The 27,969-nt window shown below is 44.3% G+C and overlaps 1 protein-coding gene across 8 annotated transcripts; it reads left to right on the forward strand.

Moving 5' to 3' along the window:
- Positions 1–46: 46 nt before the first annotated feature.
- Positions 47–27,969, forward strand: adck1 (aarF domain containing kinase 1). 8 transcript variants are annotated; one of them, XR_008693658.1, is made up of 11 exons: positions 47–409; positions 1,569–1,708; positions 1,806–1,889; positions 12,725–12,928; positions 16,264–16,422; positions 16,493–16,651; positions 17,312–17,428; positions 19,135–19,284; positions 20,209–20,406; positions 23,185–23,353; positions 24,853–24,991. XR_008693658.1 is itself a non-coding variant. In XM_029138996.3 (11 exons), exons 1-11 carry the CDS (start codon positions 253–255, stop codon positions 26,359–26,361), a joined length of 1,722 nt encoding a protein of 573 aa, XP_028994829.1. In that variant the 5' UTR covers positions 47–252; the 3' UTR covers positions 26,362–27,969. The 8 variants fall into 8 exon arrangements, 7 of the variants coding, with proteins under 7 accessions (XP_028994829.1, XP_055361666.1, XP_028994832.1 ...); XM_029138996.3 differs by lacking the exon at positions 23,185–23,353 and adding an exon at positions 26,202–27,969 and having other exon boundaries at positions 24,853–25,046; XM_055505691.1 differs by lacking the exon at positions 23,185–23,353 and adding an exon at positions 26,202–27,969 and having other exon boundaries at positions 47–379; positions 24,853–25,046.

The following is a 27,969-nucleotide window of genomic DNA, read 5'->3' on the forward strand; positions in this document are numbered from 1 at the left end:
TTACTAACAAATCTTAAAACTAATGTTTTGGGTAAAGGTCGCTTTTATTAACGGTAAATGTTAAATGCCTCTACAGATACCTTGATATATGAAATAATTGATAGTAAGTGGACGTATTGTTCCTTTTAACGCTTGTGTCGCATGTAAATTGCGTCACGGCACGAGTCCTAGTGCAGTTTTAAAGTGCCGGAGCCATAAGCAAAGCAAACTGAAGTCAACTATGGCTGTATCTTCTGAACTCGTAACACATATATGTCATCACATATTGCTTATAACAAAATAATAGTCGTATACGCGCCTTTGCAGCGGAACTACGTCAACCATAATTCTTTGCTGTCACGTCTAAGAACACACGAAAAGGTCAAACCTCAACCGGCAAGTAAGAACGGCAGCGCGCGTAGAGACACTGGTAAGGAGGCGTTAGCTCGCAGTTAAACAGCCATGGCTGCCGTTGCGTCGAGCATTTCCGTCTGGTTTAAGGAAATTGTTAGAAAACGCGGCGGGTCCCTGCGTAACAGCCGCCATATACTGCACGTTATCAACGTCTTTAACGTGTTCGTCTGACCTGCACGCGAGAGAGCGGCGTTAAACCCTGCGTTCCTCCCGCTGATCAGTCAGTTCTGCTGGACATTAACACTTAGCGTCATAGGAGCTGGTGATTTTTAATAGAAGACGATGACAACAGCGACATAATGAATATTTCCACGTCTTGGGGATGCGTTTCACCACCGGAACCTCCGTCTTCATTCACAGCCTTTGCACCAGAGTGTGTGACATGAGTTTGTTTTGCAGCTTCCTGATGTGTAATTCCACAGCAGCAGTATAGCCGGACATGGGTTCGGTTCTGGGTCCATGATGTTTGCAGTTACATAAATGAAAGTGCACATAGACATATTAACAGCTCTATGCATATGGGGCAGTACTCCCAGTCAGGCACACAGCAGACAGACTTAATTCAGTCTATAACAGGTTGGATGTCAAGAAAATAGCTTCCACATCACACTACATCAATAAAATCCTCCAAAGGCACATTTAATCTATAAACAGACACATCATAAAGGTAAACAGCAAGGATTGACCACGTTTAGATAATCCACACCAGGGGTGTCAAACACAAACCAGTCCCTGCTGGTTTTCCAACTCTCCCTTCCTCAGGGGCTGCTGATCACCTAGATCAGGTGTTCAGTCAATCAGCAGCTGGATGAGGCTACTGACACATCTGTTCGAGGTGATCAGCAGGGAGAGGTGGAAAACCAGCAGGGCAGCGGCCCTCGTCTGCATCACTTCGACACCCTTGAGGTAAAAGATCACAAACCTAAATTGTTTCTGCGTCACTCAAACAATCTTACTCTAGGCGACTTTTATGCATACAGTACTATGTATGAAATTTTAATTGATTTTGGGCTTATTACAAAATCAGATCATAGACACAAACATCAGTATCTACAGTGAAATAAGAAGAAGTGTTGACCTTCAGCATGTGGCCTTTCCAGTGTTATTACAGCACATCCATTAAAACAAAAGTAAAATCAAGTACTAAACCATAATGTCCTCCCTTGGACTCACAGTGTTTTCGATGGCCAGGCGACTCGTCAGAATCTCATCTTTGGCCACTGTGGCGTTTGGTGCTTCTGGGTTTTTCTTGTACAACACACGCGTGGACCTCAATGACCTGAGTTTGGTTCGCTTTGGACGAGCTGCAGCCACTGTAAGTTACTGCACGTCTCTCTGCCCCAAGGGCTCCTCTGAGAGGAGGTGTAATTCTGATTTGTCTTCGCTCTCCTCATCATTGTGTTTGTCTGGAGACGGCGGTCATCAGTTATGACTACCTGACGGCCTTCAAGGAGGTGGAGCACGGAACAGAAGAATACTGGGCCTTGAAGTCCAAGGTACGTCAGCACCTTTGGTGGTTGTTATGTTGGTTTTGTTCTGTTCTCCCTGCTGATTACCTTATTCAGGTGTTTCAGTCAGCTGCTGATTGACTGAACACACCTGGTCCAGGTGATCTGTATAAGCTGGGGCAGGGAGAGTTGGAGGACCAGGGTTGGACACTCCTTGGCTATGCAGTGAATTGTTGGTATTGTGTGACTCGTCCCCAAGTGAAGAATCTGTCAAATACTGTGTCTGTGTGAACAGCGTCTAGTGTGTAATTGTCCACAGAAAGCACCAAATCAAAGGTTTTCTAAAAATAAACACACCTAAAATATACATTACAGCCTTCATGCTACTATATCTATACTTAGGACGTCAGTTATGATGCAAAGCAATTTTGTGAGTGTTGTATATTATTATCTCTCATAAACTCTATTGTAGCTTCGAACCGATGCTTCTGGTTCAGACGCAGGATGGAGTTTGGAACAGCTGATTTTTTTTCTGTCATGTTGGTAGAATAAACATTCACTCTCCTTTAGTTTGGAACAGTGGAGCGGAGTTCACAGTGGTGAAATGTGAACAGTGGAGTTTGTGGAGATGAATTCAGTTCATTATCATTCGGCTGGATGAATCCAGCTTATTGATGATGGATGATTGGAGAGGTGAACCTGGTCACCAAGATCAGACCACACGTGTGTGTGTGGGGGGGGGGCTACTATACCAGAACCAAGAGTTAATACCACCACACACACGCACATTGACTTGTGCTGGCGTGTTTCAGTCAGGTCCACTCACCGGCTGCTGCTGCAAAGGTCAGAGAGCAGCAGCTGTGCCACAGGTGGACAGAGAGCTCTGCTGCAGCCGGGGAGCTGCACTGACCCCTGAAGAGCGTGGCTCAGCATGGCTGGCCCTGACTGTCGCACAGACACTGTTCAGCCCCCGGGGCCCTGCTGGACGAGCCTGGCTACACATGCTGATTGGAATGAATGCTCGCCTGCCTTCTAATTACTATGAAGTCAACACTACAGCAGCGTCATGGAGGTTTAGTGCTGCCTAGTTACTTTGAGAGGCCAGGAGCACGGTCACTGGCAGGGAGGACGGGACACCAGTGTTATATAAGGTACATACTAATTATTGGCATATGGGGTCTGGGTCTGTTCAGTAGCTGTGCTCTGGGAGCACGATGTTGGTTTGTGAGTCGGACCTGTTCCACTGCACGCTGGACTCGGACTCTGGGCTGCTCTTTGTCACAGGGTTCTTTATGAAAAGACCCTGTAGACCCACACTTACACCCACAGCCTACAGTACACATACAGTACACATACTGTACTGTAGGAGTAGAGCCTGGCTCCTCCACCTACAGTAAGGTGCCTCCTGGACATATGACACGCTGGAGGCGTCACATCTCAGCTGGCCCTTGGAGGAAGTGTCCAGGGAGACAGAAGTCTGGTGTCCAGTGTCAGCAGCCTGGATGGTTGCTCGAGACTGACACTGTCAGTGTACTTTCTATAAACAGCTGTGGCAGAAATCACCTTATAAATCTTGAGTTTCTCGGATCTTTAGTCATTATTTCAAATACATACAGATCTATTGCATCGTGCATTTGTCTCGATCATTCAACACTTGCCTTCATGATCTACTTTATGTTGAGCTACTCTACTCCTGACAGTTCTCTGTAGAATTTGCTTGTGGATTTCAAGATTTTTAGCTTCATCAGTAACAAAGCAGCAAACCAGGCCCAGAGCACACAACTGCTATTGTCAGGATGAAACAGTATGGATGTGTTTACTAATGAAGTCTTATTACAAAATACTGCTAAAGTGATTAGGTGAAAACACTTGCACAGAGTTTAAAGCTTCATGTTGAGTCTCAACACATTTCTGGAACCTGATGATGTTGACCTGCAGTACTCGCTGACCTGGTGGACACGATGGGGCAACAGGCTTTAAAAGGAGCCTCCAGACGTTTGACTGCTGGTTAATGAGCTCTCATTTCTGCATTTCATCTCCCTCATTGCCCTGTTAGCGTGTCGCCCTGTGTTCTCCCAGCAGAGCAGCCGGGCTGCATTCATCCTCTTGAAGAGCTTCGCTCAAAGGCCACTTAAGCAGCCAGCCTCACAGGCTCATCAAAGGCTGCCCTGAGTGAACCGCAGGGCCATTCACAGCCAATTAGAGTGAATCACAGAGCAGGCAGGTCTGCCAAATGAGCCAAGGAACATGCCCTGCCATGAGAGAACAGATGGACTGCTCTTTGTTCTCTACAGCAGCAGTACAAGTCCGCAACGATGCTCAGCCTCAGGAACGCACTCACACGCTGCGTTCAGGTGCTTCACAGGAGCAAACCCATGGGCTCTCAGGTTCTTTGGCTTCATTGTGTGTCAAGCCTGCGTCTGGGGAGAGTCCACACTGTATTTGAAGCGGTTAAAGTATTTGTGGTTGATGCTAGGCCTGTAGGTGTCTTCACACATTTGTGAACCTGTTGGTTCCAGACAGAATCTCCTGGAATCTGGTCTCTGTTCACACTGACCTGGCACAACAGTGTCCTCTATTCTTTGCTGGCATCACAACTTTCCTTCTTTACTACTCATTAGTGGAGTTAATGCTTCGGTGATGACCTGCACTTAGTGTCTCTGAACACAGCCCACCTTCGTTGGAGCCATCGTTATAGAGTAGATGCACAAACATAACCTGCACCAAGCTGAACTGAACGCCTTTTGAGTGACAGCTGCCGTGACAGTTCGGGCTTCTGCAGAGAAGGTAGTTTGCTCTGTACTTTCTCTGTACTCTGTACTCTGTACTTTTTCCTTCCCTCCAGTGATTTTCAGTTTAATTTTGATATTATGAGTTTATTCATATAATGTTAGATAGTGCAGCTGCTTGATTTACAGTATATGTGTTTCCTTCCTTCCTTCCTTAATGTTGATGGACAGTTGAGCTCAGGGACAAAAAAGAGGCTCCAATTTTACATAAATGGACTCCAGTATTGGAGATATGAGGGAAAAGCGTATCTTCTTCCTTCACCTCCCCTTAAGGACGCTTACCAGTGAGAGTGAACTGTTAGAGGAATCAGTGAATTAAGGATCATGTCAAGTCACTAGTATAACCCAGCTGATCCTATAGCTTGTATGAACAGGGCCCTAATCATTCAATGATGACACAGGAATAGTACTCCTATGTCAGACTAAGCATGAGATGATTATCTGGTGTTTGTATCTCCCCTTTGTTCTCACCATTGTTGGTACTTGCTGTGTTTGCGCCGTAACGTCCTCACTAATGCAGCAGAAGCCACAGATGGGATATAAAGAGAGAGACTGAGTGTTTAATTGTGAGGTTTAAGTGAAAGCCGCCTCATGAGGAAATGGGAGTGTGTGTTCATGTACCGCGGTTATTTTAGGTGATGGAGGACAAGGAGGGCGAGGGAAGGCACACAGTGATGTCTAATGATCCTCGCTTCCTCAGCTGCATGAGAAAAAGGCAGAAGCGTAGAGAGCAGCCATTTTGAAGGTGGCTTTTCACGGCTCAGATTAAAGAGAGAACAAAGTGCTGATTCACGCAGCACATCTGCATGGAATCGCACAAATGGTCTTTCAACACCACCCCAAGGTTGGAGATAAAGATTGTCTTTTAGCCCATTTCCAGTGAATGAGCATGAGGTCGTCATAGGAGTGTGAACGCGCTGTGGGGAAGGAAATTAGAGGCTCCGCTGAGGGTGATTAGAGGCTTTTCACCAGAGGAGACATTTTCCCTGCATCATTTACTGCGACGTTGAGCTCTATATTTCCACTTACACACAAAGCGCATGAGCAGGTTGGTGGTGACGGCTGAAAAGGAACCCAGATGTTACCTCAGGCCAGCAGAAGACCATGGCTTCTGTCACAGAGGTTGGTGCTTCCCCTCACCCAACTGGAGCCTGCATCTTTCCTGTTGCTGTTAACTGTAGTGGATAGAATATGTATGAAGAGGAATCAGGACGACAGTAGTTAGTCAGCAACATACAGATGAGTGTTACTGCAGGTTAACTGCTCACATGAGTCACAGTGACCAGTGGGAGAACAGACCTAGACAGACATGGGTCGCCCTGGCAGTGAGTCAATGCAAAGAAATACAAAGCTGTTTGAAGTTATCATTTTCATCTGAAGATGGAGTATTTCCATCATGATGGACTTGCATCTGATAGCAGTGGCCTCTTTCAGCTGGTATGACGAGCCACTGAAGGTTTAATGTGTGCACGTTGACCTTGGTTGTTGCTTTTGGAGGATTTTGGCTTAAATCTTTTAAACTGCACCTTTCACCACCATTAAACACCAAAGGGGATTTTGGGTGTATGGGTGTAATGATGCTGATTCTGTAGTATCATTACAGAGGTGTGTGATTTGTAGTGGCCCCACATCTATAGTCACGCTTTTAATCCTTTCACTGCCTGTACATTAAACATGATCATGTCTCTCACCCTTTGTTTTGTGCTGATGGAGACAAGCATCTCTTTTTCAGTGCTGCATTCAATAATGTTTTTAAGAAAATGATGTAAAAATGGTTCAAATGTAGCAAAGCGCATAGTTCCACCCTGGTCGTTAAAGGACATACGTGATCGGACAGTTTGTTTGCACCAATTCAACCGTTTTCTACGTCTGAAGGTTACCCTGGACTGATCGCCACTCCTCCAGCAGATGGCAGCAGTGACCACATCCCTCATGTGAGCATGGACGTACTCCAGCACTGGTCTTCACTCTCAGTCAGAGGGACCGTGCTCAGCTTAGATAAGCGCCCACCGCCACTCCTCAGGCTCCAGCTCTTCTGAGGGATGACTATGTAAATACTGGGGTGGGGCTAGATAACTGTTGACCTTGATGAGCTCAAGGCAGCAGCTTATCAGCCAAACAAGTCTGAGGCAGGAGAATCCTTGAGGGATATGGAGAGGAGGGAACATTTAACATTTGCTTCCCAGCTGCCTGCTGTAGTTAGATCACTGTTGACAAGCTGAGCACAAATACGTAATTTCTCCATCTCTTGTCTCTTGGCTATTCGGGGCAGTGTCAAAGAGCAGCTGACAGAGTTCTTGAGATCTGACCCCATCATGTCAGAGCAGCCAGCATCTTCAGCCTATGGGCATTATTGATCAACTGAAATATTGTTGAATTGTGATGACATAAAATAAAATGATAGACTAAATATCTAGTAACTAGAATCTAAATGTGCCAGGTCTTACAGATCATAATGTTGGCTAGTGTCCACTTTCTGTAACTAGCCCCAAACACTCAGACTGAAGCTGATCTAGTGACATGGTTGACTGGAAGTTTCAACCCAGAACCAACTTCACCAGTTGCCAAAACAACCGTCCCTCCTCCAAAGTGGGAATGGAGGTGACCCTAGCATTAGTCACATTAGCTTTCAGCCTTTTAAGTCGAGGCACATCTATAATCTGGCACTAAAACTCTGACAAACTAAAACCACAAGTTGTCTGTCACTCTATTCTCTAAATCAAAACGTGGGAGTTTCTGGTCTGAGCATTCAGGTGTTCATATTGAAATAGATGGAATAGTTGGTGGTAGAGAAGCAGGTAATGCAAAGGTTGGCTCCCTGGAGGACTGTGCATTGATCAGAGGTTCAGGTTAATGTTAGTACATGGGAACACGCTAGAAGCTTGAGACATGGTTGTTTGGTCAGCACCATCATCTCTACTGACAAACATGGTCTGTGGTAACATTGGTGGCTGTTGCGACGCCTAAAAGATTCAGATGAGGTTTGTTATGTTTTAAATAAAAGCAAGTGGACAGAATTTAAAGAGCTTTACAAACGTTTGCACATGGCTGAATGTTGCTATTGTTATTAGGACTATTATGCTTAGTATTTATACTATATTTTAGAAAAAGCTGATTATGGAAATCAAGTGGAGTGAAGATGGTGCATGCAAAGAATTAGTTTTAGTCCCGTTTGGCTTGAGAATTGAAAGGTTTGTCCATAATTATTCCAAATGTGTGAAAAAAGGCCTCTGGGTCCTTTTTTAATTTCAGAGGTTAGTGGAATCACCAGATTATATTTGTCAAGGATTTGAATAATAAAAACTAGGCCAGCTCATCTTCTAGAGGGACAAAGCCAAGCAGGAAAAACCTTAAGTCAAGAGTTACTCAGTTAATGAGTGGGGTCATTTATTCTGCTAAACAATAAGGTGTAGCTTCAGTGACTGAGCTGTTTGCTGTATAAATAACTGTGAAGCCCTGAAAATAACTGTGGGCAGCTTTGACTTATTTATATACAATTGTAGGTTACAGAGTTTGTATAAAGGTGTAACTCAACTGGATTAAAACAGCTATACTTTTTTAGTATCTTCTCGTATGAAGCTTTCATACTTCATCTAAGTCTGCTGAAGTGACACACAGCCCGTTCCAGGCCTCTTTGTGTGGCAGCAGGTTCAGGGTGAGACTTGAGTGCTTCATCATCATGTTGGAGTATAAACTTCTTTACAGGCTCCGCTTCTTGACTCACTCATGCTGCGTATATCAGTCCCACACACCAACGACACACACCAGCACCAGTTCTGTCACCTGGAGGGAAACAGCGTTGACGTGAGGCCAGACTTTATTGGTGCCTTATTTTACTGCAACAACTCCAGCTGATCAGTATCATGTGATGACTATGCTAGTAATGACCAGTAATATCCACCTAAACTGTGCTTTTATTTTGTAAACTGCAAGTTAATGACCTCTGTACACGTTATCTGGAATAATGCAAGTAGAATATAACCTACAGTGGCTACTGAGATGCAACACAGAAAGTCTTATAATTAATTATTTGATGACAACATATTCCAGATGTTTGCAGGATTCTAATTTCAGTGGCTGCTGTATGGTGTGTGTTTCTGTGGAGCTTGAACCATTGGCTCATGGCAGAAAGTGGCACCAAGGCACAATTATGGACCATGAAATGAAGTGTGTTCTGGAGTTTTTTCCTCGCAAATCATGTGTTATATTATAGCAGCCTGCCCCTGTTACTGTATATGATGGTAAGAAGACGGCTCAGTGAGCACTCACGCCACTGGGCTGTAGGAGATAACAAACTGGGTTTCTTTCTACCTTGTTCAATCGCTGTGTTCCATTAAATGGCATTTTTAATACCTGGAGCATGTGAGGCGTCTGAGCAGAGCCTCAGCCTGTTTAAAAAAAACATACCTTGTGTAGGATTTCCTGTGATGACTTTGCTGGGTCCTCAGGCTTCGCTGCTGGTAATACTAGACGGGTCCTATTGAGCGCACAGACGTGCACATACTCCCCCTCTCTGCTGTGACAGGCAGCGAGATTAGCCTCACTGAGCTGAGTAACAAGCTAATCATCGGCATCCCAATAATAAATAGGCCTTGCTCATAGTCCACTAATTCTAGTAATTTAGTCCTGGTGTGGCAGGAGAAATCAATTACTGCAGCTGGGATCCCAGTATAGAACTCTGCACTCCACTGTCCACACAGCACATCACCTTTGACCTTTGTTGTGAAACATTTCATTGTATAGAGGAATTAACATTTTGCACAAAGGAACACAAGTCACTGACATCAAGAGTCACTCTTTTACCACATCACAGAATATTTTAAGACGCTATAGCTCAGCAGTAAAGGAGCCGATTACACGTCTGCTTTGATAAAGTCGGAGTCACATAAACAATGCATGCAACAATGCAATGATGCAACTGTTTTGCACCAAAGTGACAGACTCACACGCTGGACAATACCAGGTAAAACTAAAGGTTTACAACATATACAAAAAGGTAAGAATTTACCCAATGCACTAAAAATGTACAATAGAAACATGCTGTAGAATTCTCAGGCCATTTCTACAACACAAGATCAACCTTATTGATCCCTCGGGAGAAAATCAGGAGATAAATATGGAAGATGAACTGGAAGGTGGAATGTTTAGTAAGTCTACGTGTTTTAATCATCCCTAATGCTTTCTTACATGTATAATACCAAATACTCATCGCAGCACTCATGATTGAGCATCGTAAAATAAGTGAATAGTTTAGCTCTGGTAAACAAACAAATGGCCAGTGTTTGGTTGAGCTGAACTGAACCTGTCGGTGAGGATCAGTGTGGGATTGATTTAACCATTGTGTGTAATCTGCTGGCTGCGTGGACCTGCTTCTCCCTGCAGCACTCGCAGACAATCGGACGGCACAAAGGGAGGGAAGCAGAGATTCCTAGAAAACAATTTGCCATCTGTGCTTAATGGCATCGGAAGGCAGTCCACTGACCGACACTGCAGGGAGCTGGCTGCTTATATACATGTGCATGCAAAAAGAAGCAGCTTTTTAAGACTAGAAGCTGCTAAATGCACTGGAGATGTTAAACATTGCTTCATTATTGCAAATATTGATATCGATGCTAAGGCTAGGCTTTTTACACTATGTACATGATGTTCAGTCATTGGCAGCTAAGAGATCTGACCTGCTGCATGGATTCATTGACACAGGATGCAGGTTACTTCTGTACAGATAAGACAGCGTTAGCTTAAACCTGATTTATGAAGCATCATGTCCACAGACGGCTTTTAAGGGTCTCTGACTTGTCACTGTGATGTCTGATCCAGTTCTCTGTGAACTGAGAACGTAGAAATTACCGGATCAATAAAACCTGCATGAGCTGATTTCATTTTGCTGAGCAGACATGAAAAGCACATTTATCGAATATGTTGCTGCTGTTTCTGAGCCCAGAGGAAACCACCAAGCCTTTAGCGCCGACACGCACACGGTCACACAAGTCCAACGTTCTGTTAGCAGAGAAGCAAAATGGAGGTCGTTGCCGTTGCTTTAAGTTAGTTGTTTATAAACCGCGTGTGAGTCTGGGAGAAAACGGTGCTGTGATGTTCAGTGATCAGGTTTAAGTGACATGGCTGGAACATCCAGTGGGAGATTCAGAGCTTAGAGAAAGAAGTGTTTAGGCTGGAAAGGATTCAAAATCATCCCCATTGTCTTTCTGTAATAACCATCTGGCTCCTTTATCAGCAGCTGACACCAAACCTGCTTTTATATGTCCAGGTAGAAACAGCTGATCAGGATTTTTTTTACTTTAATTACCACATTTCAAACCTTTTTCTTCCCTGTTCCACCACTGAGCTCCGCTCACACATCCTCACATCCCCTTATCCTCTCGCATCCGTTACAAACCGGCCTCCAGCTTTACCTTCTTGCCAGCTGTGGAACGAGGATGAGGCCAGAGATACCCACAAGCGTTTTGTTGTGAGCGCCTGCGTCTCTGCGTGTTATCACAAATGAACCCTAGTGTCTAACTCTCTAACACTCCATTTGATTGGACCTTGAATGAGTGGAGATAGTGGGTGGTGGCCAGCATCAGCTTATCCCAGAGCAGCATTCCCCTCAGGCTGCGAGAAGGCAGCATTGCCATGGTGATGTCATCCTCACGCTGTGAGCCCGCCTCCGTCGGACAAAGCCTACTGATTACTGGAGGAGAGGAGATAGAGGAGTGATGATGACTCTGATGATTAGGCTACAAGCTGTGGGCAAGCTGATACCATATTTACATTCTGATTAGCTCCGACGAACCCGCTTCAAAACACATCCTGACAGAAATAGCTCTAATGTGACTTCAGCTGTGTGAAGGCGCAGGCTTCTATTATCATCACTGATTTGTTGACAGGTGAGGAACCTAAAAACAATACGTAAACCTGTGTCTATTACCAAATAAATAGACATACAGCTACACTGTACGAGGGTTTTAAAGCAGTTAGAGTCTTGATCGATTATTTAGCATTTTAAACGTAAGTGTGAAAAAAAGATTCTTCCATCATGAACTTGAATCTGTTGTCTGTCCTTGTTTCTAGAAACAATCTTACTGTTTTTATGGTTTAAGAAATAATAATAATCATCTGGTAGATGATCTAGAAGGTGATGACCACACATGAAAGTCTTACTGTGAAATAACTTCAAACAATGGACAAATAATGATGCAGATTAATCCTATTTGTTTCATTTTTAAAACAAGAAAAAATTGTGATTTTGTAGTTGTGTCAAAGTAGACAATCAAAGTAGATTCATTTGTGGCATTGATAAAATATGAAATGCTTTATTGTAAAAGGTTAACCATTCTGTTCTGTTAATATAGTTCACTGGAGAAACTGGGCAGGAATGAGAGATTCAACCTGAAGCCTAATGAATATAAATCACATCTGTACAGTACGTTTCTTTTTTTTGGTTGGCTCCTCCAGTGCAGTGATAAAAATGTCTCCCAGTTCATCTTCCAACAGAAATGGCTCATCTGGGAATCTCTGGCAACTTGTGTCTGTCATTGCTTTGTCATCATGGCCCAGATGATTCTCATGTCAAGCGGCCTATTGTTTGTGTGTGTGTGTGTGTGTGTGTGTGTGTGTGTGTGTGTGTGGGGGGGGCTGTATTCACAGCGTGCGCAGTGGGGTTATGGAGGTTAAGGGGAGCTAATTTCACGGCTTTTTATTTGCACTGGTCTCAGGAGAGTAGTGCTCCGTAAGCATTATCACTTCCAGCTGGTCCACCGCCACAGACACACAAAGGCCAGACACCACCAGGGCACAAACACAGCGCGGGTCCTGGGTTTGTCTCCAGTGGGTTCAATAAATGCACAATGCAATGTTTTCAGGTTAAGTCCTACTAAAAAGGGTGACATACAGTATCTACAGGAATTCATCAATCAGGTCAATGGTGCTTTGTTCTATATGGAAAAGGCAACGGCTAAGTTCAGCTGGATCTAGAATCTGTGTCCTAATAGCATAAAGTGGCTGTTTAGGCAGAACTTCAGCTAAAACCAGTTTAACTGTACAGGTAAGTGCACTGAAACGTCTCAGTCCCTGACACTTCACTCTTTTGGTCTCCAGGTGCATCGTCGATCTGCAGAGCGTCTTCGTGATTTATGCTGTGCCAACCGAGGTACGTTCATCAAGGTGGGTCAGCACCTCGGTGCCCTGGACTACCTGCTTCCTGAGGAGTATACGTCCACGCTGAAGGTGCTCCACAGCCGGGCTCCACAGAGCAGCATGGAGGAGATCCAGCAGGTCATCAGGGAAGACCTGGGCAAGGAGGTAACGGTCCTGTGGCAGAGTTCATGCACCTTTATACGCTTCTTGGATCTTAAATGAACAGAAACGTCTAAGGTCAAATGTGATGCATTCCATGACACTACACCAACACAGCAAACCACAAAAACACCAGAACGCCAAAGTATTCATGAGGAACAGACAAAAGCACATGGTCTCTTCTCTGAACACGTCCTCTTAACAGTCCAGCTCCAGAACCAGGTCCCAGTCTCTTAACAGCTTCCTGTCCAACACTGGCAAGAGTTTTCTAGTAGAGAAACTATTTGTTAACTATTTGTATCTTTTTACACTACTCACAATAATTCATGTGTATTGTTCTTTTTTAGTTCAACAAATAAAATACAGGCCTGTTGTCAAAGTCACTGTCTCAGTAGTGACCTGAAATTTTATCTTTGAGACTGAAAGCTCAGCTGTTCTGTTCACTAGTATCTTTTTTTCTGAATGTTTGATGCAGCTCATGTTAATACTTCCACCGAGTCACAGAAAAACAGGTGGCACCTCAGTATAGAGCAGCACAGAGGACTAGGAGTTTGTGGACATTGTAAAGGAAAATGTCTGAGCCTGGAACCAAAGAATGAACCAAGATATAAATGGTCCAAAACAAGAGGACGCACTGACAGAGCTCTGACTTGGTTTCATTCCCATCTTAAAACTTGAAGAGTCAAATAAAACATTTCATTGCAAACCTATTTACACTTTATATGTTTTAAAGTCTAATGAGTGCTTTACACAGTGAGATATAAGATGACTGTTATTTAAAGCTACTACAGAGAACACTCATGTTTTATATTATTACGTGTGCGTCAGTTTGACTTATTGCTGGAGCCTTTTGTCAGATAGAGCAGCTCCTTTGTCAACAAAAAGAGAGGCAGAGTGAATGAGCCCTTCCTCCCTGGAGTGGCTGGAGAAGAAGTGAGGCTGATGAGTGGTACCAGGGAGCTAATCAGTGTCATCACAGGAAGAGCCCGACTCGTGGTGTTTGACGACACGTGGCTGCGTTAGGGCTGGAGAGAGGGGCAGAGGGGCTGCTGGAGCGCCCACCGCCGTGCGCGGTGGCGTATGCATTACCGCCGCGTGTGAAGCTGGAGAGGCCGGCCTCGAGGCCGGCTGCCGTTCCCTCCCGGCAGAAAGGCCAGCGTGCAATATGCCGTTGGACCAAACAGAATCTGCCTCCAGGTCGAATCCTGCATTTAGCCGAGTGCATAGGTGGCTGGACTGTTTCCCAGAGAGTGTGGCACCAGTGTGGCAGCATCTGTGGACAATCTGGGATAGATTCTCTGACGTGTGTTTCAAGCTGGGCTGTAGAAACACTACACAAATTAACCATTTCTGTTCAGCCATTTGAACGCTGCAGTGTCTAGCTATGAAAATAAATCATCCCTTCCTAAATTATCTAAATTATTATATTAATCTAACAAACTTTGTCAAATATCAAAGTTCATTTTGCCAAAATTGTACTTACTTTATAGGCAAACTGCCAAATTGGCCCATAAGACAGTGTTTGGTTTAACAAAAGCAAAGCAATGGCTGTTCTATATAGCGTGATGCTAGAATTGGGGATGTGATTCACACGCCTTCATCCAGCTGCAGCTCTGGCCCGCTGCCAGCAGGTAAAAGGCCCACTTTGCCATCCTGACACCAACTGTGAGGCCTGAGGGGCCGTTTTATTTGTGCCATAACTCATTTTAGGCGCCGTGTTTCACTGTGGGTCGTCCCTTTGGGAGCGGGGGCTCACATGAATAGATTACCATGTTTAGTGAGTCCTACAGGACCCAAGCGTAAGTGGATCTGCAAACAGTGAGCGTTGACCCTCAATGCTAAACTTTCATGTTATCTAATAATAACCAGCTTTTAATCTTTTAAATTACTGGGATTTTCTAGATGCTCACTGCTGCTTATGTTGACAGGCCCATCTGAGAAATGACATGTTCCCTTAACCCATGAAAGTGCTCTCTGCATGTCAGATCCCATTGGATGCTTTGGCAGTTCTACACAATTTGATTCCATTTAGCATATTTGCATAATGAATAACTCAGCTGTTCTCACACAGGGTCCTGTGCTGCCTGCATAATTTATCATCCGATGGCATCTTCCACACAGCTCATGTTCTGCCTCGACATGGACCAACCTCATGTTCAAATTACCCTCTTTTTATGTTTCACTAGGTACAAACAACAGGGGAATAAGCCCCACTGTATAAAATGAAGTATGAATATGAGCAAAACTCTAAATTACAGACCCAGATTAAAAATAGAAAACCTGTGAGTGTCAGACTGTCAGTATGTGTGGTATGAAACATATTAAAAGCTTCAATTAACAGTAGAGCAGAATCAGGAAGCAGGAAGCAGATCGTCAGGATTATTACACAAAGTCATGTGGAGGGAGGCAGGTCATCACTGTGGATCATCCTCCTGTCCTGACAGATTCAGAGTGCAACAAACAAAAACACAGGGTCAGGATGTGAATAACTCAACACGGACGAATCAAGCTGCAGAATGAGGCGTCAATAAAACAGGATGTGAGACCTTCAGAATAAGAGTGGATGGAAACAGAATATAGGCCTTAAACCTTATGGTAGAATTCCATTTCCTATAAAATGAAAAGCTTCTTAGTATTATCACGTTTGTTTAATAATGTCTGGAATAAACTGACTATTAAAGCCAACAGATGCAGGCCCAGTGAACCGGTTGGATTCCTGTTCTCAGAGTGAAGTTAGGTTGAGTGTTACTGTAGTTGTGAAAGGCAGATGTAAAACAAATCATACTCCCTGACTACGATGTGCGGACCAGGTAGAGGCAGTGTCCTGACGCATGATGCCTGTTCTTGTTTAGCCTCCGGCTGTGGAGGTTCCAACACAACAGTGAGGTCGCGCTAATGACTCCAGGCCCCTCGGGCCTCTGTGACCTTCAAACCCACACAGAGTGTGAGCGCTAAGTGTACGGTGTTGTGATAAAGATGTTTACATCTGAAGGTTACAACAGTGTTAAGGTTTGACTGGTGGACCAAAAAAGGCCGAAGCAGAACAGATGCTTCAAGGAAAGCACAACAACAACAAAAACAAGATAAGCACATGTTGAAGAAGAGTGCTACACAAAACCAAACAAAGTAGGATTATTATTCAGTAAAACTGAAAGCAGTGCAAACACTCAGAGACTGAATGTGTAAACACTAGGGAACTTGAAACCAGTTCATTCACGTCTCTGGCTTTCTGTTTAGTCTTTGTCTGATAATCGCTTGTAAGCAGAGCTGATCATGTCATTGACTACACTCCTCACATCGTTCCCTTCTCTCCTTTTCCCTCCCATCCTTCTCTCGTGCAGGTGTCAGAGTTATTCGCCTCATTTGAGGAACGTCCTCAAGGTGCGGCCTCTTTAGCGCAGGTCCACAGGGCAGTGCTGCATGACGGGCGGACCGTGGCCGTTAAGGTCCAGCACCCCAAGGTCCAGAGGCAGAGCTCCAGGGACATAATGGTGATGGAGGTGAGTTTGTTTCCGACTGGCCGCGTGTGTCTGGTTACCCGCTGATCTGAGCCCTGCCGCTCCTCTGAAGGTGCTGGTACGAGCAGTCCATTGGCTCTTCCCTGACTTCTCCTTCGTGTGGCTGGTGGAGGAGGCCAAGAAGAACATGCCACTGGAGCTGGACTTCCTCAACGAAGGGCGCAACGCCGAGCGCGTGGCCGCCATGCTGGGACACTTCCCCTTCCTGAAGGTACTCGCCGGTGGATCCTGTTGAATGTGCCGCCACCGATGAGTAAACAGCTGCTCACAGTTCGACTTACTCTTTTCAATTTAAAGTGATAAGCAGCGCAGTTAATAGAGGTCAGACTGCTCCGCTGCTCGGGACAGTTTGAGCCTTTTGGCTCTTCCTGAATCACAAGAGGATTAGCAGAACGCTGCAAATCATATTTTTTTACTAGACAGACTTGGGCTTCATGTCTATTATAATTTAATTTCCTGGTGTCCTTCTGCTTAATATGTCTGTTTGAGAACTTATATGAGCGCATGTGAATTTGAATTAGACGTGCCCTAGTTCTCTCTTTGATGTTTAAACTTTTTCTGGTTCTGTGGGTTTTTTGTCAGGGTGGGATATGATGAGACATAAAACTTTACATCAAAGACCGTACTGTGTGTGAGCCTCCAGTATAACAACACATTTGTATTCATACATGAACGTTCATATTTATCATGTCATTTATTATACTGGAAGTCATTTACAGATAACCTGAGATCCACCCCATTCATCAGCATGAGCTGAATTTGTGGAAGCTTTTACATGCTCTAAAAGTCTTTTTTTTTTAAATAAACCACATTCTATATTTACTCAAAGGCTCCATTGCCCACAGCGGTCTATCACTGTGCTTCTGTGCAGATTCCTAAGATCCATTGGGATCTGTCCACTAAGAGGATCCTCACCATGGAGTTTGCTGAAGGGGGGCAGGTCAACGACAGGGACTACATGGAGAAACACAGCATCAATGTCAACAAGGTGCGCACAAATTGTCACTCACATGCATGTATAGAGGATGAGAGATGGTTTGTTTGGTTCATAAGCTACTTAATATAAAGTTGATCCCGTTAGATATGAGCAGGATGAGTGACATCTCTTGTCCTGTAGTCTTTCCATGTGCATGAACACATGAAGGACAGCACAAGGACACTTTAGTAAATATGAGAGTTTGAATATTCTGACAACTGGTGAGTTAGATAAAGTACATAATAACACACACGCAGTTGGAGCAGATAGAATTATTAGGTGGCAGTGGCTGGAATCAGAAGATGAATGAGGCCCCAAATAGACTTTTCTCTGAAGTCGGCACCTCAGTGCTTTGCTGCGTTTTATTTAGCTTCACTCCCACATTGGTGGGATTTTAGATGTGACTGAAATGAATGAAGTGTAATCATAAAACACTGAGGCAGAGCACACAGGCTGCTTACTCATACTGGTTGAAATCCTTTCATTGTCTTGGTTAATGTAGCAGAACCACTTTGCCTTTGTAGTTTGGCAGCTGAAGACTAAAATGAACATTGAATATGTGCTGATGTCACATGTAACAGCAGCAGTCAGGCTGTCAGTCCCACTGTCCACACAGAGACGCTCTCCATCGGCACACACTAACTGGTCCCACTGGTCTCTGTTCTGTGGTTCCTTCTTTTGTTCAACTGTTACAGATGTTAAAGTCCAAACTGAGAGGAGCTCGGTGGAACTGACAGCAGCAACAGAGTTTTATTCAGATATCCTGATTTGACTTTGGTCATGACGGGTCAAACTCTGACTTGCTCCACAGTGATTGTGTTCAGGATGAGGAGCTTTAAGTGGTTTAAACCCCTCAACAAACCAGAAGAAACTGATTTGAAAGCATAATAGCTTAGTGATTTACTGTTAAACTCACACAAGTCCATGCACTGGGTTCAGATATAAGCTCTAATTGAAATGGATCAGGGCTGTAGGGCATGTATGAATAGAAGCCACAGGCGGGGGAGCCAGTCCTCTAGAATAGACGAGAAGGGAAACACCTGGAGGCCACTCAGCTTCCACATGAAGTAAAGCTTGGGCTTGAGTTGGGAAACAAACAGAAAATAAACATTGGCTGCAGGATTGAAGCTCAGCAGGACACATGACTCATCTGAACCACGTCATCCTTAGGGTCACGGGAGGCGAGAGGCTGTGACACACACAGGCAGACACGATTAGAAGGAGCAGAGCCAAACAGGCCACTTCCTGTATTAGGTAAAATGGTGAACAGTTTACTCTGTCGGGACTCTGAGCTGGTTTCCTTGGTGATGTCTGCTGGTGCCTCTGACTGAGACTCGTCTACAAGCGGAGCTGAGGGACAATCAGAACGTAGCTGTCATGGTAGTGACACACTGATGTGTGTGTTACATCATCAGCGTGTCTAACCCAACAAAGTGCATCTGTATTTGCAGAACCTTATTTAGCTCTTTGTGTGAGTCATAGCTTTGTCTAAAATCTGTTTAAACACATCAGTGAGTCATAGCAGTGCACACATGACATCCTCATTATGAAAAGTGAGTCCATAGTATTTTTTGTAGAAGCAGCAGCACCTATTTGCACTGACTGATTTGGGCAGAGTGAAACACAAAGGATTGTTCCGAGCCTTTGAGTCACAGTCACAGTGTTTAGCATCATGAGACCCAGACTCTTACCTTTACAGTGGATGCTCTGTTTACTAGATCTCAGAGAACCTGGGGAAGCTCTACAGCGAGATGATCTTCGTCCATGGCTTTGTTCACTGTGACCCGCACCCGGGCAACGTGCTGGTGCACAAGTGCCCCCAGACCAAGCAGACGGAGATCGTCCTGCTCGACCACGGCCTCTATCAGGTGGGACATCTCTGCTCTGCCTCGACACGAGGAAAACAGCATTTCTTCTATTATTGAAATCCATTTTTCATGCTGCTGAGGCCTTGAGTGAATAGATAGAGCAGAAATAAGACCGTGTAGATGCATGTGGACGCTACACACACTCACGCTTTTATTAGAGCTGTAGCAGGATAAAAGCTTTTTGATAAACAACTCATTTGATGTTGTTCTTGGAAGCCTGGAATACGTGCACTGGTCCCAGCAGGCTGATTGTTAACACACTTGCTCCTCCGAGCACCCACAGGTCAGACCTGCCTTGTTTATTGTCTGGACCCGAGAGTTAAACAGTAAATATCTCCATCATGTTTGACACACACGCACACTCCTCATCCGTCCTTAATGGCGCCTGATTCCAGCCGCAGTATGACGACTTATCCTCCCATCGCTCTTTCCCTGTCACAGACACACACTCAGTCATTTCCAGTGTCATTACTGATAAAACACATGCTGCATGTGTGTCCACAGGGCTGTAGAAAGGCAGAGGAGGCGAGGAGGTGTTGGCTGAATACAAAGACACAGAAACAGGAAAAACAGGAAATGCTTTTAATCATCATGGAAATATCACAGTTTTTATTCCAAATTTGTGTAACAACGCAGGAAAGCTTTTATTACTATAATCCATTAAGTGAACGCACTGTAGACACAAGGAGGCGGCCTGATTCTGGTCATGTTGCTGTGGACAGCAGCATACAGCATAATTTTGATCAGGTTAAAAGCTCCAGCGTGGTCTTTGTTTACTTTGTTTTAGCTTGGGAATGATATTGATTTTGTGGCCAAGTTCAATCACTTTTGTTCTGTAGGTCTGATCTGACTCCGTTCTTTGACATGAGGAGCTGCGCTGCATTGGACACAACCCTGATCAGGCATGTCCGTCCACCTCTGCAGGTCCTGGAGCCCGACTTCCGGCTGAACTACTGTCGACTGTGGCAGTCTCTGATCAACGGCGACATGTCGGGGGTGGAGCGCTACAGCCGCCGACTGGGAGCGGGAGACCTGTTCCCACTGTTCGCCTGCGTGCTGACTGCTCGCTCCTGGACCAGCGTCAACGCCGGCATCAGCTCGGTTCCTGTCACAGCCTCTGAGGTACGATCGCACGCAACGAGCCTCCAGAAGCAAACGTGGCACAAAAGGACGCGAATAAACAAAAGCGTTTAAGCATTAAAAGCGTGTGAAAATGAATCTGACATTTAGACTCATAGGCTTATGTTGATTAATCACTTATTGCTTATTTCAGGACATTACAGTGACTGTACTTGTACGTCTAGTTGAAGGGAATGCATACAGCAGTATAAGAAGAGGTTAGACTAGTTAAACAAACATAAGATGAAATAGTAGTAAAGACCTGAAAGCAAACGTGGACTAAACAAGGGGAGAGCTTGGTCGCACATCACTCAGTGCCACGGCGCGATGACAGGCAGCATCAGCTGCTTAGTGGAGTGACATTACCTGTTAAGTGCTCCAACCCACAGTAGCAGCTTAGACTGAGCGTGCGTAGCCTTGTTCACAGGGGTCCCGCGGTGCCATCTGTCCTCAGGAGCGTATTTATACCTCCTTATGCAACACTTTGAAGTTGGCAGAGGTGCCACAGCATCCCACCCACTCAGATAGCCCAGTACCAGGCTCAGTGGGTCAGTGGCCAAACAAATACATGGAAGGGATTTATTATAGATATGCAGGAGTAATAATAAGCATGATGTATGTGTCAACATTCCCTAAATGACCACATTTATTAGACACAGGAGTAATAATAAGGCTCATAATAGATGGTGTCTCATTCAGATACAGTTCACTGCATCTTCATGGCGTCTACCGTTAGTTGGCATTGCCCTAAAAGCTTTACGTCAAACATTTGCTTGCTAAATCCTCCATGAGCTGCTAAATGAGGATAAACAGTCAGTGTGCTATTTCATAATCGCCACGTTGACGTCACTGCGTGTGAGGCCCAGAGCCCAAGTCCTGTGAGCGCTTCATGCTCCAGGATGGAACATGCTGTAGTAAAATCTGTGCGCGTGTCATGTGCAAACTGCACATTCAGCACCGTCACGGTGTTTTCTGAACTGGACATTTGAGCTTTCCTCAAGTCTGCATAGCATTGTGAGTGTGTAGAACACACCCTCCTGTCCTCACCCGCTCCTCTAGCTCATTAAAAGGCTATTTTTGCAGTATATGTTTGTCAACACACGTCTGTAAGGAAATAGCTGTTTTAATTATGGAGATGAGTTGATGAGTCATTAGTCATTATTGCAGCTTTATGGGTTTCATTTAGAGGCTTTCCTTTGTGTGACTGTAACATTAGTGCTGGTACCATGAGTGAGAGCAACACATCTGCGATAGAAGCTCTCTGATAAAGGCATCGTCATGCCTCATTAAGATTTCTGGACCTGTTCTGCCAGAGTAACCCTCAGGAACATTCTGACTGTGGCTTCCATCTAGACACTCGCTGTTAAGTGGACTTCCATCTAGTACGGCGCTTGTTGATTGTGCGAAACCTCTCCGGCTGCAGGTTTGTCTTGTCACACGTGCCGCTGCTCCCACTCTTCTCCTTTGTTCCGTCTCCTCTGCGTGAATAATTTGAAGCCCTGCTTCTAACGAGCGATGATGCATTCCATTAGTGTTAATGCAGTCACGTGCACCCGGTAAAGTTGGAGTGCTTTAAAATTGGCTTTTAGCTGCCTTTTTTTTCCACTTTCAGGAATGTTTATTTTTAATTAATGTTTCTCCTTTAAACAGTAAAAACTAAGTAATTATTCCAAAATACAACAAGGTGGAGATTTGATGAGCCAAGAATGTTTTGTCAAGGCAACAAATAAATTCTCCATCAAAGGCAGATATGTGGTTTTACAGTAACTGACTGTGCCTTATTTTCCTACCTGCAAGATTCAAATACTGAATGTTTCAGTAGCACAGTTATGAATGTGAGGAACATATTATTCCACACAGCAGTGGAGCCCTTCAAGAAAATACAGACTCCAACATACAGTACCTGCAGGGATAAAGTGGTGGACGATGAGTGTGTGAATTCAGTTCAACTTGCACATGTGAAAATATTTAAAACATCAGTTCAGTTACTTATCATTATTTTTATATTGGTATTTTAAAAAGAACAGTAGAACAAATGCTGCTGATGGTCCAGTGTCTCGTGTAAACCTATATAACTGCTTCATGTACATTGAAATACTGAAATGCTCTTTGTCACATATTTGAGGTCGTTATCGCTTAATGCTGTTGATTATTACCTTTTGTTTTTTTGTGCATTATTATTACTACTAGCCCTGATACTAGTAGCACATTAATATCCTGCACTTGCATGTTACACTGGAGTAAAATGACACTGGTTGTAGATCTGAGGGCAGATTGGGACGTTCTTCCTCCTCCTGCTTTAATAAACTGGGGAGAAGAGAGGACTCAGCACAGATTCCAGCTCCTCCCGGCTGCATTCCCTCTGCCTTTTACACGGCCTATTATCGCACCACTCGCAATACAATATGTCCTTATTGAAGCTTTCAGATGCAAATGAGAGCGCCGTCGCCTCCTCTGTGTCCTGCTGACAGCTGGGAGGCCGCTAACCAACCTCCTATAATTGCTACTAATTGTTATTCCCCAAGCAGGGCTCAGCAGAACACTTCAGGTCCCATGTTATTTGGACAGAGTATTACGTTGTATGGCTATGTCCTTGCTTCTTTAAGTAAACCAATAACAAGTGAGGAGGGAAGATGATGCTCGGAGAGATTTAAAACTGAGTGACGTGCATTTCTTATGCAGCTGGTTTGAGCTAATTGCACTTAATGGCACAGCTCTACATACAGGAAGCAACAGTGGGACATTTGCATGACAGTTGTTTTGTTCTGTCTGTCACTGCAGCACCAGACACTTAGACGAACCCCCGATCACTGGGACATATCTCTGCACGTTGTTTGATGCCAGTAAGGCGCTCTGGGAGCAGAGGAGTCGGCCGCTGATTCACTGTGACTCTGCTTTTCATCCCAGCTGTGTAGAGCTTCAGCTGAGAAGCAGTGGATCTGGCTTAAAGGTGACTTTGACGTCTGTTACATCACTGACAGACAGTCTGTCCAGCTTTTATCTATGGAGCAGATTCGTGTTCCAGACAGTTCTGCAAAGTTTACATGAGACCTCTGTGTTCTTCCTTAGTTCTGCCTTCATATTATTATAGTCACTAAAATATTGTTGCCATGAAGCCACCAAATTAAATATAAATAGGTTTAATGTAACAAAAGAAAGACCTGGCAACACACTAGATAATAAACTTAACCTACGCTTGCTTTTTAATTCAAAAATCAATAAATAGTTTGTACATTTATTTATATATTTTAATTAGGTTTTATTGGTAAAAGTGAGGAGGTAAAAAGCCCTGATCGCACAGAGGAGGTTGGTAGCTACAGACTCTGCAACCACAGGTAAACAAGCATCACTCTGACAAAGGAGACTCCTGATTTTAGTAATATTCCGCAGATGGAAGAATATCAATAAAGGTCATCATATTTTAGTTGACAATAAATATATTGTGATCTACTGAGATCCAACAGGACAAGGAGGCAAGAAGAGATCATCGGTGACTCTGCTTCTGTGCTGTGATGGCTCTAAATCTAAATATTACAGGTCACATATTGTCTAGTTAATATTTATTTAAGGGATTTACAAACAAATGGCCGATTGGATGTTCGTCTAGAGTTTGTATTTAGATAGGATCAATGGTGGACAGAGGTTCTGCACATTTATAATCAGTGTTACTGTCAGTGAACGTCCTCCAGATGTTCTTCTCCATGTTGGTCATCTGGAAACTCCTCCCTGTAGATTCTGTGTAGATTGTTTTGTCCCTGAATGCTTTATGTCTTGACTTGTGCTTCATACTCTACATTTTGGTGAATAGAGAATATGTTCAGAATCCATTGATATCCAGCAGATGATGCCACAAATAAAACTTTTTAATGAGAGTCGGTCACATAAAAAATGAATCTGATCTAAACGTCAAGAACTAAAAGTAAAACTATCATATTTGTGTTCATCCAATGCTTTGTAAGACATTAAAGCTTTTATCCTCTTATGTTTCCAATTTACTGTCGATTTCACAGGTGTTGAGTGACTCCTGTAAAGTCTGGTCCAGTTTGTGTTTGTAAGCTGCTTGACTAATGACTAATAGTGTGATGTTAGTGAGCTGTGCAGGCGGAGGCAGGAAGGAGAGCAGGACATGAAGACTCCAGCAGACATCATTACAGTCTGGTTTTTGGAATATGAAGTTTGTTCTGCTGAAGCAAACTGCAGCATCGTCGTTTGAATCCCTTCAATGGTTTATCTCTGAACCACTGATAGAAGAGTTTCACAGATTATGTTGGTGTCTTTTATTCTATAGATCTACAGATCTGTGGGACCAATTTCTAGTCATAAGACACAAAGGAGGCCGTCGTGTCAGGGTACGAAGCCTGGAGCAGCCAGTAGAAGCTGCTTTGACTTCCATCATTCCTTCATCATCATCATCAGTAAAGAGCTGCTGTCGTCTGTTTCCCTTGGCAGGATGTTGAGATCCGGACCAATGCGTCTCTGTACCTGCCTCAGATCAGCGACCTGTTGAACCGGGTGCCTCGTCAGATGCTGCTGCTGCTGAAAACCAACGACCTGCTGAGAGGCATAGAAACCACTCTGCAGACCAGAGCCTCCTCCTCCTCCTTCATCAACGTGTCTCGCTGCTGCGTACGAGCCGTGGCCAGGTGTGTGTTCACTTTGGGTCAGTTTGGGTTCACATATCCTATGTGTCAAATGCTGTTCAGACCACAGCCTCCAGCAGTAATCAGGGCATCCAACAGCTTCACCACACTCTGGACCTCAGGTTAGTTCTGGTTCAGGTCCATGTGCTGTGTGCACGTCATTCACTCAGTAGGTAGGAACCAGAGGCCTCAGGCTGTGACCCGGCCCCAGTGGTCATTAGATGAGACACAGCTGTGAGTTCATTAGAGTTATTACTCGGATAATCCTACTAGACATGAACCTGTTTGACCTGGAATCCCTACTTTTCTTTGGTTTCTGCTGCCTTGAGCAGCTCTTTAGCTGCCTCAGCTCAGTTCATCCAGTCCGGAGCTCATTTGATTCGGACCGTGCCACTGATTAGTGCACCTGTTCCCACAGAAGTGGGTTTAATCAGTGAGGCTGCTTTAGCTTATGTTTAAAGGCGCTGATTGCGTTGGCCACTAGTTTTTACGTTGGCTCCGGTGACATAGAGCTAAATTCAGAAACATTTTTAACTCCAGAGCAGGAAACATACAGTTAGTGTTTAAGTAGAAACATTATATCATTTTAAACCAAGTACAGTACGGTTTGTCTACATTTTCAGGCTTAATCTGTGCCTGTGACATAGAGCTACAGAAGCATTACAGCATTAATGACACGGAGTAGGAGTCGACATGTACCACAACTAGGAGAGCTATCGAAGCTCAGTCTTTAGACGCTAATAGTCTCCTAATAGATGAGAAGTCAATGATGCTCTGTATCCATGATTACTTTGTGTTGTTGGTGTAGCTCCTACGCAGCCTGTATGTCTGAGGGCACAGCTGAGTAAAGATGAGCGAGCTGTTGGTCGGCGGACGGAGCCCAGCTCAGGTTGTATGTTACACTAAATAAATAAAGGGGCCGGTCCCCTCCTCGTTCAGCCCCCTGGTGGAGAGGAAGTAAGAAAGAAGGAATGAATGTTCCATTGAGTTTTGACATAATCCATATTCTGCAGCTCTTCATAGAGAGTCTAGAAACACTTTATGATGTGAAGCTTTTACACTTGGCTAGTGGCTAGCTTTGTTGTTGATGTCTGGCTTTTATCTTTGTATATAGTTTTCATACCATCTTAATTACGTCTTCATTCGTCTGGTTCACAGGCACAAGAGGAGCAAAGCGCGGTCCAGGAGGCGGCGTCTGCAGATCACACTGGACGAGTCTCTGAGCCTGTGCAGGCTCAGTGTGTACGAACTGCTGCTGTGGGTGAAGAGCTCCACCCTGGGTCTCTGGCTCACGGCTCTGCTGAGGCTCCTGCAGTGACAGGATCAGCTCTGTGGGCGTCAATGCAGCCGCTGTCACCTCAAAATATCAGAATGTCTGTATGTAGTTTGGTTTCACTGCCATTCAACATTAAGCCACATTTGATTTCTCTTACAAAATTCTATTCACGTGTACAATATTTAACTTTTCATGTCAGAAATAATATTCTTATTTTAGGATGATTATATTCACACACACTCGACCACCTACAGGCCTCAGTGTCAGTATTTGAACCTAGACTCTACTTCCTAGAGCAGGAAGTAGCTTTATTTTTCTATTTATTATACAATAATGGATCAGGTACTGTATCGTTGCTCAATGCTGTACATTCATTCCAATAGTCGACTTGATCTTATTGACGTGTGGAATGATTCTTTTCTCCCTTTTTCTGGGAAGTTGTTGTTTCCCTACAGCTCCAACATATGAAACTATGGGATTAACTTGGCTACTGTTACTGAATGTGACTCTGGTCCGTTTGGAGCCTGGCTTTAATTCTTTTCCATCCTTCCGACATCTTAATAGATTTTCCGTCCAGGCTTTGCTTTAAGGACTTAGTTTCACCACTTTAAAACATCACCTGAAGCCAGAACCTGTGGTGTGTTGCTCTGAATGTCAGTCACCAGTCTTATTCCTGACGTATGTGGAAACGGCTCTAAATGCTGACGCATGTTGCTTGGTTACGGTTCTGTCACGAAGGGACGACGGCGCTAAGTACAGCAAATCTGCACAAGGTCATCCACATTGTGAAAACCTGCGAGGAACCATCTTCTCCTCTTTGTTCTACTCCAGAGGTGGTGTCCCTGCTGGTTTTCCAACTCCAGCTCAACCAGCAAGGGACTGGTTTGAGTTCGACACCCCTGTTCTATTCCAACATAAAAGCCGGCATTAAAACTTATTTTTTTTTTCTTATTTGCTGGAAGGCTCCTCCAGGTGGCGTCAGCACAATGTTTGTCCTGTTCACATTGTGTTCCCATCAGAACCTGCTTCTCTGGCTTTAAGTCAGAGGAGCAGTTGTGTTTAAACAAACATCATTGTCATAAGCGTTTATGTTGAGTTATCGATTGCCTGTTCTTCATGAAGGATACTTCCTGTAGTCCTGATATGTTAATTGATGGATGGTTTATCTCCATCACTCTACGGATCAGTGGACCAGGGCGACTGGCAGCCAAAAGCCTGAGGAGAGTCTTTACTCAAGAGGTTTTGTATCAGCCGCTTTGGGGACGTTTTTAGTCTTCATTACCATAATTCCATTTGTTCCTGATGAAGTCCAGTTGTGGTTCCCGGTCCAGACACTGAACAGTGGTTTTGCTGTATGATCTGACTGATGTTTGTGTTGGTACAGAGGAATTGATCACTAACAAGGAGTTAGAGACTTTGCAATGAAAAGCCTTCAGCACCACAGACTAAAGGCATGTGAAGCCTAAGGTTTTGCTGCAGCTGACCTTTGTGTGAAGTGTGAAGAAAAAATGAAAAATAGAAAGTGGGATTTCATATTTAAGATGCTCCTGTGTAATATTTGAAGAACAGTCATCAAATCTTGGAACATATATGTATATCAGCAATGAAAATGTAAAATGGTGCTTAAAATAAATAACGTGACAACATTAA

Source organism: Betta splendens, chromosome 22 (genome assembly GCF_900634795.4).
Source record: "Betta splendens chromosome 22, fBetSpl5.4, whole genome shotgun sequence".
NCBI lineage: Eukaryota > Metazoa > Chordata > Actinopteri > Anabantiformes > Osphronemidae > Betta > Betta splendens.

Coding starts and splice junctions, on each gene's coding strand:
- adck1 (XM_029138996.3), top strand. CDS start 253: ATGTCATCACATATTGCTTATAACAAAATAATAGTCGTATACGCGCCT. Junction 410..1,568: donor CAGCGCGCGTAGAGACACTG/GTAAGGAGGCGT, acceptor TTGGACTCACAG/TGTTTTCGATGGCCAGGCGA. Junction 12,929..16,263: donor GGGAAGACCTGGGCAAGGAG/GTAACGGTCCTG, acceptor TCTCTCGTGCAG/GTGTCAGAGTTATTCGCCTC.